The sequence below is a fragment of the Sminthopsis crassicaudata genome, chromosome 2 (genome assembly GCF_048593235.1).
Source record: "Sminthopsis crassicaudata isolate SCR6 chromosome 2, ASM4859323v1, whole genome shotgun sequence".
NCBI classification, from domain to species: domain Eukaryota; kingdom Metazoa; phylum Chordata; class Mammalia; order Dasyuromorphia; family Dasyuridae; genus Sminthopsis; species Sminthopsis crassicaudata.
Genome location: NC_133618.1, coordinates 662143138 through 662159461, shown reverse-complemented (window position 1 = coordinate 662159461; position 16324 = coordinate 662143138). Strand labels below are relative to the sequence as shown.

At 35.3% G+C, this 16324-nt stretch overlaps 1 protein-coding gene across 1 annotated transcript in view; it reads right to left on the bottom strand.

Moving 5' to 3' along the window:
* Positions 1 to 510: 510 nt before the first annotated feature.
* Positions 511 to 16324, bottom strand: part of TMEM26 (transmembrane protein 26) — a 67974-nt gene continuing 52160 nt past the window's right edge. The window contains exon 6 of the mRNA XM_074297029.1: positions 511 to 5787. Within this exon, the coding sequence (XP_074153130.1) occupies positions 5375 to 5787 (413 nt within the window). The 3' untranslated portion in view covers positions 511 to 5374. The remainder of the gene's footprint in view (positions 5788 to 16324) is intronic.

The window sequence follows — 16324 nt, the reverse complement described above, 5'->3', positions numbered from 1 at the left end:
GAGATTTCATCCAGGTGGTCTATTTCTCCACCAGTATAGATGAGCAACCAGCATGGTAATTCTGGTCCTGGAGAGTTGTTTAGGGCATTATAGTGCAGTGTAGTGGAAAGACCATCAGGATTGAAGCACCAGGACCTGAGCAGAACTCCCAGTTCTACTATTTATTACCAGTGTGACCTTGAAAAAGCCACTTAAATTCTATGAATCTCAGTTGCCTCATCAGTAAAATGAAGGGGTTGGGCTAAATGACTTCCATGATCCTTCAAGTTCTCCTTCTCTGATTCTCTGATTAGAGAATAAGTGACTTATTCATCATCCCAAAACTCAGAAATATAATTTGAACCTGAGCCTTTCCAGCCCCTTTGCATCCCTGGCATCCTACTGTCTCTTGTGTTTATCTTATTTTCTCCCAATATAGAAATACATTTTACAAGAAGGGAGAACAAAGCAAAATTATCAGGCCATGTTGTGTTTTTTAGGAACAAAATAATAACAGACATTTTATTATACTTTAAATTTGGCAAAGTAAAAAAGGTTTTATTTAAAATTTATACATTTAATTAAAAAACTGCCTTGTAAGAATTCTCAACTCTGAATCTTACAACTACTACCAAGTATGTCAAGAACTACTAGTATTCTTATAAGTGAGGAAACTGACACTTAAGGAAGAGAGGGGACTTACTCATTAGCACACAGATAGTGAGCATCCAAGGCAGAATTTGAACTCAGATCTTCCTAATTCCAAATCCTAAGCATTGTCCACAAAACTACCCATCCCTCCCAGGTGTATCTATGCCCAATGGATGCTACTTGTCCATTTCCCATTATTCCTACTTCTATTTCCAAAGAAACACATGACCAATATAGGTATGAACCTACTCATCCAAAAGTGGTATAGCATGTTTAGATTTTCCCATGGGATAATAATCATAGCAGATATTTATATAATTTTTCAAGCAACTGTTTTTGTTTTTGTTTTTCCTTTGTGTCTCTGCAAACAGCAAAGACAATAAATGTTTGTTGGTTGATTAATGTATTTACTTCCGTAAGTTCTGAGACCCTGGAGTGTAAGAATTGAGTTTCTTACCTGTATCCCCAATTGACAGCACAGTACATACTGTGCTCTTTGGTTAATTAAGTACAAAACACTATTATGTCAATTATATTCTTTGAGCTTTACAATAACCCTGTGAAGTAAGTGCTATTATTAATCCTATTTCTTTTTATTAAAATAGATAATAAAACTAAGGCTTGAGGAGGTTGGTAATATTAATTGTAGCAATTTATATAGTGCTGGAAGATTTTACAAAAAAAAATATATATATATATACGCATATATTTATATACATATCACAACAACCCTATAAGAAAATATTCCCATTTTGTGGATCAGAAAGCTGAGGTTGAAAGGTTAAGTAACTCCCCCCAGGATCACACAGCTAAAGGCAATATCAGAAAACAGGTCTTTCTGACTCCAATCCAGTACCCTATCCACTCTACCTCCAAGTCTCTGTGTACATTCTGCTTCAGGTTTATACCACTATGCAATACCAGATGGATGCTGGGCACCATAATAATAACCAGCAACAACAACAACAAAAACTATAATAGTAATTGGCAAAGATAAGAATGAGATTAACAAAGTCCCTTTAGAATTTGCACAATGTTTTACCCACTTGATCTCATTTTCCTTCCTTGTATGTCCTCCAGCACTCCAGACAAGCTGGCATCCTGGGCAACATCCCCTTTCCCCAGTCCTTGCAAACCTTCCAGAAGAGGGCCAATGATCAGATGCCTTATTTAAGCTCTAAAAACCCATTCAGAAAGCCCTGCCAAGTCTCCGATTGGGATCCATCTGAAAATATGCTTACACCAGTCATACCCTTCTTGAGACTGAATCTATTTTTGGAGACTCAATGCTTGTTTTCCTGGAAGAAAATATTTAAATGTGAAAATAATGCCAGGAGCAAATCCACAATAACACCCAGCTTACAAGAGATGGAGGAAAATATGCAACGTGGAACCCAAATGCACACAGGCTTTTTTAGAAAAAGAGCTACTACTTGGCCTTCAGTGATTAGCTAGTCATTGTAAATGTCTTGCTTTTTGAAGTTGATGAGTTCCTTATATTCACATAAATATTATATTCCCACTCCTAAAATTAATATGGAAGATTATAAATGCATCCATTAGTTTCATGTGTAAGTACATCCTCATGTTTAAATAAGAAAATAGAAAAGAAGGAGAGGAAAAGGGGAAAAAGAGGAGAGAGAGAGAATGAGAGAAGCAAAGAGAGACAGAGACAGAGACAGAGAGAAGAAAAACATCCACCTGAGAGCAAACAAGGACTTGGAATGGAAGTAAGTGATTAGACATAAATTTCTAAAAACTTTCTTTAACATGTCCACATGTCATGTTGTAGGGAGAATTCAAGGTAAAGCCCTCAAGCCCACCTCTTCTTGAGTCTCACCCAATTCAAGTTCACTTCATGCCTTAGCTCTAAACCCCACCTTAATCTATGACAATATAGGCAAGAAAAAAATTACAAATTTGCTGGAACTCTGTCTTCCCAGAAATCAGCTGGAGTCAGGATCACTAAACGTCTTTATTCTTGATCTTTTACGGTCAAGGTCAGGGGCTTAGGCCTAGCAACCTCATACACACCTTCCTCCCTCAAAGGCCTGGAGAGACTGACCCTGAGTCTGTGTCTCATTCCTCTTCCTCCTCCTACTCCTCCCACACATGTCACTTCTCCCTCTTTGTCCCACCAATCAAGTCAGCACAGAACAGCTGGGGAGGGTCAACCTTCAAACAAGTTAATAGGGAACTGTCCAATTGGCAATTAGTCTCACATGCTTCATTATCCAAGTGCATTGCTCAGTTCTAGCTTTACCCAAATTACTTTAGACTTTTAGCAAAAGTTATCCAAAAGCACAACATGTTATGACTACATTCATAGGAACAGAGATTTAGATCTGAGGAGGGGGCTTAAGATTCATCTAGTCCAGACTTATCAGACTCCAAAAGAAGAAACTGAGGCTGATGGTAAAATCTCTTGAGGAAGGTCACACAGGGAATAAGTAGCACAGCCCAGAAAGAGGGTCTATCTTTGGAATCGGACAGAGAGTTTGAATATCAACTCTTCTCTTTAATATTATACTTTGGAGCAATCCTTTCCTCTCTGTTGGTCTCAGTGTCTGTTTCTATCAAATCAAAATGAACTCCGGCCTCCACTCTAGCTCTCCATTTTTGATTCTGTGACTCAATTGCCTGTATCTCCATTACTAGAACCTAACACAATCTAATGCAAAAACCCTCACTATGTACAAAAGCAGATAGTTCACTACCCCATAAGCCAATCCATATTGATTTGGGGCCCTTACAATTGTTAGGAAGTCAAGGCTCAAATTGAAGTAACATCTGCATTTATTATGATTTTCTCTCATTGGTAGAATGTAACATATTAAAATGTAGGCTAATTATTGGAAAAGACTCCAAAATCACCCATGCAGAAAGGTATGCAAGTATACAAAAGAAATAGGCAGATGTTTCTAACTTAGAGAAATGAATCCCATTTCTTGTGAGGGTGAGGGGGGAAGAAATGACATTGCCTATGGTTCTGACAGGCTTTTCCTAACTTGCTGGCTGGGCTAAAATCTGCCCCAACCTACCATTACCCTTAGCCTAGGGTAAAAAAGCACTTGGAAATGGTGGTTCAAAAGGCACTTCAGTGTTATTCTCTTCTGGTGGTAGTAATGCTAGAGACCATAGGGGCTCCAGAAAAATGTGAAATCCTAGTCAGTCAGGTGGGGCAGTGCATTTGGAGTCAGGAAGACCTGAGGGAACAAGATTTGAAAATCTTGCCTCATACACCTCACTAGCTGATCCAGGGTGAATCAGGTAAACTTTTACCTCAGTTTCCTCCTCTATAGAAAAAAAATCAGCACCTACCTCACAGGTCATTGTGAGGATCAAATAAGACAACATAAAAATGATACATTAAAGCTAGCTTTTATATTCAACATTCTTTGTCATAATTCAGTAAGGCAAACAAAGACTATAGTATTGATCTTCATTCTGAAGATTTGAGCTTAAATCCAAACTCTGATGTTTATAGCTTGTGATCTTGGGCAGTTAATTTCTCTTGGTTTCCATTCCCAAAATGTGGGGCCTAAGTTTGATGACCTTAAGGCCCTATGGAGATCTTGTGATCTTTCAGGTACTCAGTTTTCTAATCTGTAAAATTAGTGGGTTGGACTCAGCCAACCCTTATAAGCCAACCATAATCTATAATTAGGAAATCTACTGATTGTGTACTTCTAAGAGTGTAGAGAAAAGAAAGAGCCATTTTTTCTAGGGAGAACCAGTGCTCCTGATGCTGAAATGGATGTAATTACACCCATTTCAGGTAAGGTGACAATATCTTTGATAATTTATAACCTACTTATGCCATGACGCAGTGAAAATTCACGGGAACACTCTCTGGCCAAATATCCATTTCTGATATTGTTGCCATGGGATTTCGGCCCCCATAATATCATTTCATCTAACATGGCATTTTTCATGGAACCAAGAAATAACCTTGGACAGGATGGGGATGCATGTAAAATAAAGGAGTCTCACTAAATTGTGTCCAATGATTATCATATTTCTTGAGAATCTCTATACCATTGTGAAGGAATTTCCAGGTCCAGTAGCAAGATTTTTTTTTCCTGGGATGACCTGTGTGGCTATAAATGGGCATTTACCCACAATGAGATGATTTTTATAACATTTTCTTCTTTCATCTGTTCTGCACTCACTGAATGTAACCTTTTATATCACAAGAACATGGTAAAAATGGAAAAGGAGACAGTCTGCTGATAGAGACAAAGTCCAAGGCTCTGTATTTCTAGGCAATCTTTTTGGTATTTCATCTTTCTATGCATTATTTTCCAAGGACATGTAACCAAAACCCCTGACAACACCTCTATATATTGTTCATATGTATTTAAAGCTTTTGTATCTCTCCAAACTGGTGCCGATTGTATCAGATCGATGCCAATCAGCCAGAGTCTTCATCCATCATAGTTGTTTAAAAATAAATCTCTTGGTGATTCTTCAAAATCTTTTCTTCTTCTTCTTTTTTTAATCTTTAAACAAAGTTAAGATTGGGAAAAAACCAAGCCGAAATGATTTCCATTCAGTTACTATAAAAAGACTCAGAAGTTAAAAGATATAACTTTGCAGAAGTTTATTTTCCAGTAGAATTTAAACTCCTTATAGTCAGGGATTTTTTTTTTCTGTTTCCCAAGGGTCCAACACACAGAACACTTAATAAATGCTTGGCAGATTGCTAAAATAGCTTATTATCGTGAAGACGTAATCTCTGAATTCAACAAATCTCCCCTGTTCCTGGGGAATCTTCTAAAGGAATAGGAGCTTCCTCTGTGACCTCATCATCTCTGGTCCTGAGTGAAAGTCCACATTCTCTAGGTTGACTCAGAAAGCTGTCCTCTCCTTTCAGGCTTTCCTGCTGTTTCCTCAGGGAAGCCTGAACTTTCAGCACCAGTACAGTTAAACGATAAAGCTGCAATATCACAACAAGAAAGTTCTTTGCAGCAAAGAATACCAGCATCTGGTTGATCACTTTAAAATAGATCATTAGAATGAGACGAACGACCAGAAAAGGCCCATCCTGGATGAAGAGGCTGATTCCAATGTTCCATAAGTCAGCACTGTACTGGCAGAAGAATAAACTGATGAACCCTTTAGACATCACAGATGAAGGGCAGACAAAATGTTGTACTGTAAACACAAGATAGGTCTGTTAGGATACTTTCTAAGGGCACAGACAATGATAAAATATAAGCTGCTGGAAAACAAAGACTATTTCAGAGTTGCCTTTGTATCTTTGAAAATCAACACTCAGATGTGTTTTATTAGCTTCTCACAGAGATTTCTGCTACTGTTGCTCTATCTTTAAAGAAAACAGAATTTTGTGAAAATGATATTTTGGACTGGTGGTTTGGAATAAATTTTAACTGTCTTACTATGAAATATTCTTGCCTATGGAAGCAAGTACAATTATGATATATGAGAAACTGAGGAATCTGTGGAAAAAATAGAAAAGTAAGCAAAAAGTTGAATGGATTAGAATCTTCTTAAGGTGTTCTACACATTGTGTGTATTCTACAACTGTGAACCTAGCTCTGGGAAATAATGTTAACAGTGGCTCCTGTGACTTTTTTAGTTGGAGATGCCTGTGATTTATTTAACTTCTGATCAACATATAGGAGGAAATTATTATGAATCAATTCATCGCAAATAAATAGTTCACACTCAAAAGTAATACTCATATTAACCTCTAATTTAAATATCAAACTAGTAAAGTATATAGAAAACATTTTACTCATGTATTTCAACTTCAAAATATTATTAGAGTTAGCTAGATATTAATATCTGAGGGTTTATTTTATATAGGACGCCTTAGAATGTGCAAAAGAAACAGAAGACATCATTTTGATCCTACTCCCAATGATTTTTCAGGATAACTCTTCTGAGGATGAGTATAGAAATATAGGGAAATAAAGCAAAAATGAAATCTCCCTTGCCCAAGAAACCTACCTTCTGTAGAAAATGGCCTATGGCATATGTATATGGAACCTCTGATGAAGACATAAAGATCACCCATAATTCATCACTACTATAAATGAGATATCGGTTAATGACAAAATGAGTGACTGGAGACAAAAGAATAACTAAGTGATAAGTGTTAAGAAAAGTAGATATAGTGTCACAATAGAGAAGGAGTGTTTGGTGCAGGAGGATGCCAAGTGGACACTACCCCCACCCCATCTCCCATTCCCCCATACTACAAAGCTTTATCTACTTGTATTTAGGGAATTTAATTTAACAGGTTTTTTTTAGTTTTAATAGTATTTTATTTTTCCAAATACATGCAAATATAATTTTCAAGATTCATTTTTGTAAAACTTTGTGTTCTAATTTTTTCTCCCTCTTTCCCTTGCCTTCCACTTCCCCAAGACAGCAATCAATTAGGTTAATTAGGTACAGTCCTTTTATACATATTTTCATATTTGTTCTCTTGTGCAAGAAAAACCATAACAAAAGAAGAAAAAAATACAAGAAAGAAAACAACAAAAAAGTGAAAATGCCATGCTTCAATCCACATTCAGTTTTAGGAAACAGTTTTAGCACAGTGATGAAGATAAAAGGTATATTTTAAAGAGTGATAGAATGAGTGGAAAAGAAATAGACGTTATAGACAGGAATCCCAGACTTCTCACTGGAAATCTCTAAGAAGAGTGACACCTTCATGTAAATGCTCTAGAAAAGAACATTTTCTAGAGTAGGTCTAAATGGCCTCTGAGATCATCTCATCTCATAAAATCTAAATTCTAGATCTGGAAAGGACCTCTGAGACCATTTATTCCAACCCTCTCATTTTACAGATAAAGAATTTGAAGGCCCAAAGTAGATCTTCGTGATCTCCTAGGTAACATGTGAGAGAACTTTGATTTATACTTGGCCCTCCTTTCCACTGCAACATATCACTTCTCACTCAAATTCTAGGATTTTTGAGGCCATGTCTTCCTATACTTTCAACAAGTTTCTCAGGGGTGCAGTTGGGGGTTTAATAGTGATCTATAATTACTTTGTACCAATTCAATGAATCAGTAATTATTTTTATCATCCTCAAAGATGCTCAAAAAGGAAGTAATCAGAAAATGATAATTAACATGATACCAATGATCTAATGTAAGTATAAAGGGTACATGGAAAGACAGAAGGACTTGGAGACCAGAGCTAATTACAGAATGTTAAGTCAAGAGACTCTCAGCTGGTCCTAAGGTTTAACAGTCAGCAAAAGGAAGAAAGTAAGTTCAAATACTTGGCCAAGTCCAACACCCTGATTTCATTGTACTTTACCTCACCCATGGGGAGTACTCAGCACCATTCAGTTAAAATGCAGTAAGACAGGTAAGAAGAACTACCTCTTCAAGCTTCAATGGAGAGGGGCGATGGTATAGTGGAAAGAACAATGACCTTAGTTTTGGGCCGACTTAGATTGAATTCTGCCTCTGACACATACTAACCAGTTCATTAAAATCTAGTCCCTTTATCTCTTGGATAATAATACCTACATGGAATAAAACCTACATTGCCTACCTTCTGGGGGAGGCTAAGTAATTACAATGGAGACATGAGAGAAAACTCCGGATGTGTTGATATTTCAGAATGTTATATTTTATTTAAAAAAAAAGGCCTACCCTCCAATAGTGGTCTAGATGATGAGATTTACAAAAAAAAACAACTTTATGCTCATAGTAGACATGTTTTTCTAATGTAAAAAAGAGAACTTCTTCATGATGAACACAATGGTGTTTTATTGTTTTGTGTTCATTTTTTATGTTTCACAGTTTAAAGGGAAGACTGGATATAATTACCACACAAAAGGCAATTTAATCAACAGCTGGAACTTTTTGTTTTAATTTCTCTAATATAAATTGAATTCAGGGTCAAGGATAGAAAATAATCCCTTTCATAAGAATTATGGCTCTCATGTGGGCCCCCTGAACAAAGCAAGTAACTCCTCCTAATGAAGTCTGCAAAGAGTCTTGACTAGCTTCAAGTAGTGCCAAAAAAACATGCCCTTTGCTGGAATCACAATAGCTGTGGACTCACAAGTTCCAAATGCCATGATGGCCAAGTGAGGAAGGGAACCCTCTGACACCCTCCCTAATTTCCCTTCAACCAACTAGAGAATGGCCTCAGAATTGGTGTAGGAGCAGGGAAATGGTTTATCACATGTCAGAAAAGGTCTGTCTCAATAGGCTGAGAGGAGAGAGAGACCCAAGAGAAGCAGCAGCGGCCAGCCTCCCAAAATGAGGCCTGCAAAAGGACTCAGACTGGGACAATTCACCAGCAAGGCCCCTTCCTAGGCAAATGAGTAGTTGGTGCAATGCAGCAAGGTGCCACCCAGCAATATCAACCTCAGTACATCACCATCTAGATCTTTACCCTCTTGCTGATCAGTACTGAAGGTCCATCCTGGGGTCCACCAATAGTTTAACCCACCACTGTGCCCTACCATCAGAAAAACCCTGTTTTCATAGCAACTAAGCAGCAGAGCCCTACCCTAGGGCAAACCAGCAACGAGATCTCTCCTCCAGGGCAAGCCACCAAAAAAACCCAAAAAAAACCCAAAATATGTTACCATAGCAACTCAGCAGAAAGGACCTATCCCTGGATCAGGCCAGTAGCTAAACTCAACACCCAGAGGAGGCCAACAGAAAGATCCCATTCCTCAGTGCAAGACAGAAGGGAAGCCTATCCTCTAAAGAAAGCAAGCTGCTAAGTCCTGAACCCCAGTGAAGGCTACCAATAAAAAAAAAAAAAAAAAAGTTCTAGCACAAAAAGCTTGGGACAGCACAGAACTAGAGCTCAACTCTCACTTAAAAATACCAATCACAAAAAGAAAGAAAAAATGAGCAAAAATCAACAAAAAAGGCTTGCTATAGAAAGTTATTATAGTGAATGAGGCATAAACTTAGATGAGGACATTAGTGTCAAAATGGGTAAATGTGAAGCCTCAAAGAAAGATGTAATTTTTTCTCCAGACCAAAAAAGAATTCCTAGAATACCCTTAAGAATAATTTTAAAAAGCAAATTAGAGAAGTAGGAAAAATGGGAAAAGAAATAAGAATAATACAAGGTAACCATGAAAAATGGGTCAATAGCATGGGGAAAGATCTGAAAAATTTAACAAGGAAAATAACTCCCTAAAACTTAGAATTGACCAAATGCAAAAGGAAGTACAAAAGCTTTCTGAAAAAAAATCCCTTAAAAATTAGAATTGAACAATGTATAATAATCACTCTCTGAGACATCAAAATGCAACAAAACAAAATTTTAAAAAATAATATAGAAGAAAATGTGAAAATTATCATTGGATAAACAGCTAACCTAGAAAATAGGAGAGATGATATAAGAATCATTAGACTACCTCATGATGAAGGCCTAGATAACATCTTTCAAGAAATTATCAAAGGAAATTGACCTTAACATATTAGAATCAGAGGGTAAAATAAAAATGGAAAAAATCTACAATCACTGACTGAAAGAGATCCCCAAATGAAAACTCCCAGAAACATCATAGCCAACTTGTAAAGCTCACAGATCAAGAAGAAAATACTTCAAGCAGCCAAAAAGAAACAATTCAAATATTGTGAATTACACAGGATTTGGCAGCTTTTCCAATAAAGAACTGGAGGACTTTAAATAAGATATACCAGAAGGCAAAGGAGTTAGGATTACAACCAAGAATCACTTACCCAGCAAAACTTAATATAATCTTTCGGGGGGAAAATGAAATTTGATGAAATGTAAAACTTTCCAGTATTCCTAATTAAAAGACCAGAGCTGAATAAAAAACGTGAACTAAAAATAGAAATTTCAAGGGAAATATAAAAAGATATAAAAGAAATAAGAAAAGAAAATATAAGAAATTCTATAAGGGTAAATTATATTTTTACATGGCAAGATAGTTGTAACTTTTAACTTTATTAATATAAGAGCAATTAAAAGGAGTATAGACAGAGGGTATGGCTACATAGTAACTTTCTTGGGATGATATGCCCTCAAAAAACAAAATAAAGGGTTGAGAAAGAAAATTGTGGTGGAAGAAAAAATCGAGAGGAAATTGAATGGGGTAAATTATCCCACATAAAAGAGACACGAAAAAGCTACTATTACAAAGTGGAAGATGAGAGGGAGGGGGGGGCAAAGTTAAACATTATGTTCATCAAAATTAGCTCAAAGAAGAAATAACATACATACCCATTTGATGATATAAATCTATTTTACCATATACAGAAGTAAAAAGGGATGGGAATAATAGAAGGGGAGAGCTGATGGAAGGAAGCATAGTTTGGGAAGGCAATGATCAAAAAAATGCTTGTGAAGAGGGAAAGAGTGGAGAATCAGGGAGAGAGGGAGGAAGAAAAAATAAAGTGTAGAGAAATAATTATAAATGGGAATGGGGAGAATTCACCCATAAAATGAAAGCAGGTATTAGAATAGATTAAAAGCTAGGTCCTACAGAATGTTGTTTAAAATAATTACATCTGAAGCACAGATACATTCAGGGTAAAAGTAAGGGACTGGAGAGAATCAACTTTACTTCAGATGAAGACACTAAAGTCATATCAATACTAAACATATATGCACCAAATAGTATATCATCAACATTTTTAAAGAAATTGAATGAGTTACAGTAGAAAATTGATAATAAAACTACACTTGTCAGGGTCCTCAATTTTTTTTTTCTCAGAACTAGATGAATCTGACTACAAAATAAATGAGAACAAAGTCAAGGAAGTGATTAAAATTTTGAAAAAATACGAGATCTCTGGAGAAAACTGAATAAAAATGGAAAGGAATATACTTCTTCTTAGTAATATATGGCATCTACACAAAAATAGACCATGTATTAAGACATAAAAACTTCACAACCAAATGCAGAAAAGCACATCCATTTCAGATCATAATGCAATCAAAATTATATTCAATAATAGACAATGGAAAGAAAGATTTAAAATTGGAAATTAAATAATCTAATCTTAAAAAACAAGTGATTCAAAGAACAAATTATAAAAATAATTTATAAAGAAAATGACAACAATAAGACAACATACCAAATTTATGGATGCCACATGTATAAAAATGTTTGTGGCAGCCTTTTTTGTAGTGCGAAGAAAGTAGAAACTGAATGGAGGCCCATCAATTGGAAAATGGCTGAATAAATTATAGCATACATATATATATATATATATTATGTAATATTATTGGAATAATATGGAATAACTATGGAACAATAATATTATGGAATATTATTGTTCTGTAAGAAATGATCAGCAGGATGATTTCAGAGAGGCCTGGAGAGACTTATATGAGCTGATGCTAAGTGAAATGAGCAGATCTAAGACATCATTATACACAGCAACAGCAAGACTATACAATGATCAATTCTGAAAGGATGTGGCTCTCTTCAACAATGAGATGATTCAAACCAAGTCTATTTTTTCGATGATGAAGAGAGCCATCTACATCCAGATAGAGGACCATGGGAACTGAGTGGGGACCACAATATAGCATTCTCACTCTTTCTGTTATTTGCTTGCATATTAGTTTCTTTATCAGTTTTTTCCATCTTGATCCAATTTTTCTTCTGTAGCAAGATAACTGTATAAATATGTAATCATATATTGGATTTAACATATATTTTAAAATATTTAGCATGTATTGGACTACCTGCCATCTAGGGGAGGGGGTGCAGGAAAGGAGGAGATAATTTGGAACAGAAAGCTTTGCAAGGGTCAATGTTGAAAAATTATCCATGCTTATGTTTGGTAAAGAAAAAGCTTTAATAAAAAATAAAGTAAAAAATAAGTTAATTTATGGGATGCAGCCAAATAGGTACTTAGGAGAAAATTCATATTTCTAATTGCTTACATCAATAAAATAGAAAAAAAATAGGTCAATAAATTGGGCATGTAACTAAAAAATTAGAAAAAAGCAAATTAATAATCCTCAATTAAATTCCAAATTCTACATTCTAAAAATAAAAGGTTAGATTAATAAAATTCAAAGTAAAAAAAATTGACTTAAATAAAACTAGGTACTGATTTTATGAAAAAATAGTTAAATCTTTAATTTCATTTTAAAAAGGTAAGAAGGAAACTAAATTACTAGTAATAAAAATAAAAGGGGTAAGCTCACCACCAATAAAGGGGAGATAAAGACAATTGTTAGAAGCTGTTTTGTCCAATTAAATGGCAATAAAGTTGGTGTTCTAAATAAAATGGGTTGAATATCTACATATATGCATATATATGTATGTATGTATATATATATATATATATGTGTGTGTGTGTGTGTGTGTGTGTGTGTATGTTGCCCAGATTAACAGAAGAAATAAAATACTGAAATAGCCAAATCTTAGAAAAAAATAATTGAACAAGTCATCAATGAACTTCCCAAAAACCCCAACCTACCAGGACCTAGTGGATTAACAAGTGAAATCAACCCATCATTTAGAAATGAATTCCAATACTCTATAAACTATTAGGAAAAATAGACAAAGAAGAAATCCTACCAGATTCCTATATGACAGAAATATAGGACTGATGGCAAACCAGGAAGAGCCAAAACAGAGAAAGAAAATTTCCCTAATGAATATCAATGCAAAAATTTTTAATAAACTACAAAGCAAAGAGATGACTACAATATATCACAAGGTTCATATACTATGCCTGAATGGGATTTAAATCAGAAATGCAGGACTGGTTAACTATCTGGAAAACTGTTAGTATAATTTACCATAACAATAGCAAAACTAACAGAAATCATATGATTATGTCAATAGATACAGAAAAAGCTTTTGACATAGGAATAAATGGAGCTTACATTAAAATGGCAAGTAATAAATCTACCAGTAAGCATTATATAAAAGGGAATAAGTTAAAAATCCTTATAGTACAATCAGGGTGAAGCAAGGATGTCCATAATCATCTCTTTAATATTGTACTATGTAGGAATGTTAAATATAGCAAGAAAAGAAGAAAAAAATTAAAGAAATTAGAATAGACAATGAGGAAACAAAACTCTTTGCAGATGATATATTATACTCAGAAAATGCTAGAAAATCAATTAAAAATCATTTGAAATTATTAATGATGTTAACAAAATTGTGGGATACAAAATAAACCCACATAAATAATCAGTATTTCTATATATTACCAACAAAGCCCAGCAACAAGAAATAGAAAAATTCCATTTGAAATAACTATGAGATACTTGTGAGTTTACCTGACAAGACAACACAAGACATTTCACACAAATAAAGTCAGATTTAAACAATTGGAAAAGTATCAATTGCTCATGGATAGGCCAAGGCAATGCAAAAAAAAAAAAAAAAAATTCTACACATATTAATCTATTTATTCAGTACCATACCAATCAAACTATCAAAAATATTTCATAGAGCTAGAGAAAAAAAATGAATCTGAAAGAACTAAAGTCCAAGGATATAAATGGAATATATATATATATATTTTTTTTTTAATATAAAAGTGTGGAGGGCTGAAACTCCAAAAAGGTATGCTTGAATCAGACAATCAAGCACTTAAGGCTAATTACCTATTCGATGTGAGACAATGACTCTATTAGCATACGTTTGGATAAATGGCTCTTCTCACTGTTGGATGCTTGCTGACTATTTAGTGTTATTTATTCCTGGAATGCTAAATATTGAGAACCAAAAGGGGGGAAGGAAAAGATAGAATTTGGAACTCAAAACTTTAAATAAAAAAAAAAACAATAAATAGAAATGTAGCAAATTGTGCTCAAATGCCAGAAGGGAATTATAAAGCACTTTTAATGAACTCAGCCTAGAATTAAAGATTCATATTTGTAATACCAAAAAAAGTCCCATTGCTCTCTATGCCTCCCGCAGCTGTATGACATTATTGTCCCTGAAAGTTTATAAAATCTCCTTTTGAAATAAAAATTTTCTCACAAGCTTCCAAACCACAAGACATAGCAAACAGTGGGGTAAGTGCTTGTGGGCAGCCCAGCTGGGGCCTGGCATTGTTCCTTCCTAGGAACTGGTTGGGCAATGGTCACTTGAGAGGCATCTGGGGATAATGGGGTCTGACTTCTAAAGCAGGAAAGCCTCCAGCTGGATGGGCACACATCCAGTGGCTTGGTTCTTTAGCAGTCTACAAGTGTGGAATGTGAGCTTATTACTTTGTTTTGCTTGTTTGGGGCATGAACTTGCAATTAATTTAAGGCATAAAGTGTCATCAAAAGGAATGATGATCTAAAAAAAATGATGTGTCTGTGAAAATAGCAAGCATGAGGGATAATTGAAGAACAACCCATGAAATTTCCTGATATCCATTCAGTCTTCAACACCACCTACAAGCATTCATTAAGCACCTATTATATGCCAACTATTGTATTAAGTTCTAGGGGTGCAAAGAAAACACCTAAAGGAGGTTACATTCTAATGGGTGGAGAAAACATGCTTAATAACTATGTATAGGCAAGATCTATACATGTAAATGGAGAAGAGCACAAAAGGCTTCTTGCAGAAGGTTAACTCAATTTTGAGAGAGAAAACAGAAGTGAGGTGAGAAAGATTACTGCCAGTTAAAAGACTTGTTGTTGTGGTTTGTTCATTTTTTGAAAAGGACCAATAGAAGATGTTAGGAAAATAAAGGGTTGTATGTGAAGACTCAAGGAGAAGTGGGAATAATATATAAAAAGATTCACAATGTAGGAAGGATACAAGTTGTGAAGGAATTTAAAAGCCAAAGTATTAAATATTTGATCCTCAAGGTAAAAGGGACACAATGTTGATATGCTTAATTCTGAGCTTTAGGAAGATCACTTTGGCAACTGAATGAAGGATGGATAATAGTGAGAAAAGTTTGAGTCAGGAAGACCAATTAGAAGGCTATTGCAGCATTCTAGGTATGGAGTAATGAGATCTTGCTCCATGATGAGAAGTTATGTGGCTGGAGAGAAAGGGAGATGAAGGAAGACATGCCACATCTTGGCAATACCAAGAGAACTTGAGAAAAGTCCTCATGTTTTTGGAGGAGGTGGACATGACTGATGTGGGGTAGGATGGCAAGAAGAAACAACAGCTTCTAGTTTTAAATCTAGAGAAGATCTCAAATGCCATCAGTACATTTTAGAGATGAGGAAACTGGGCAGGGTGGGTCCTACTCCTTAGGATGGGGGAAAGTGTGTAGATTTAAGAAACCAGAGTTCTAATCCCAGACATGATTCAGGGGACTTTGGGAAAATCCTTTCCCTTATTTGGATCTCAATTCCTCAAATCAAAAACAAGAGATATTGGAGATATAACTTGCCTATAGGGAGTAAGCAATCAGAGCAAGATTTGAAGCAAAGTCCTAAGATGTATGGTGAGCTACAGTGTTAGACGAAGAAGCTTCATTGAGATGATAGAGGCATCCAAGTATAAAAGTATCTTTCATTGCTGCTTCAACAAAAGTGGAACTCTCTCCTTAATGCTGGCATGTGTGTGTGCATGTATATAATTACATATATATTTTTTCTTTTTTTTTCTTTTCCACAAAGCCTTTACTGGAACCCCAAGTTTATAGTGCCAATTCCTCTAAAGTTGGTTTCCATCTACTCTGTATATAACTTCTTTGTTCTGATGTTTATATGTTGTTACCCCCATTAGAATGTAAACTTTTTGAAGTAAGAGATTATTTTGATTTGTCTT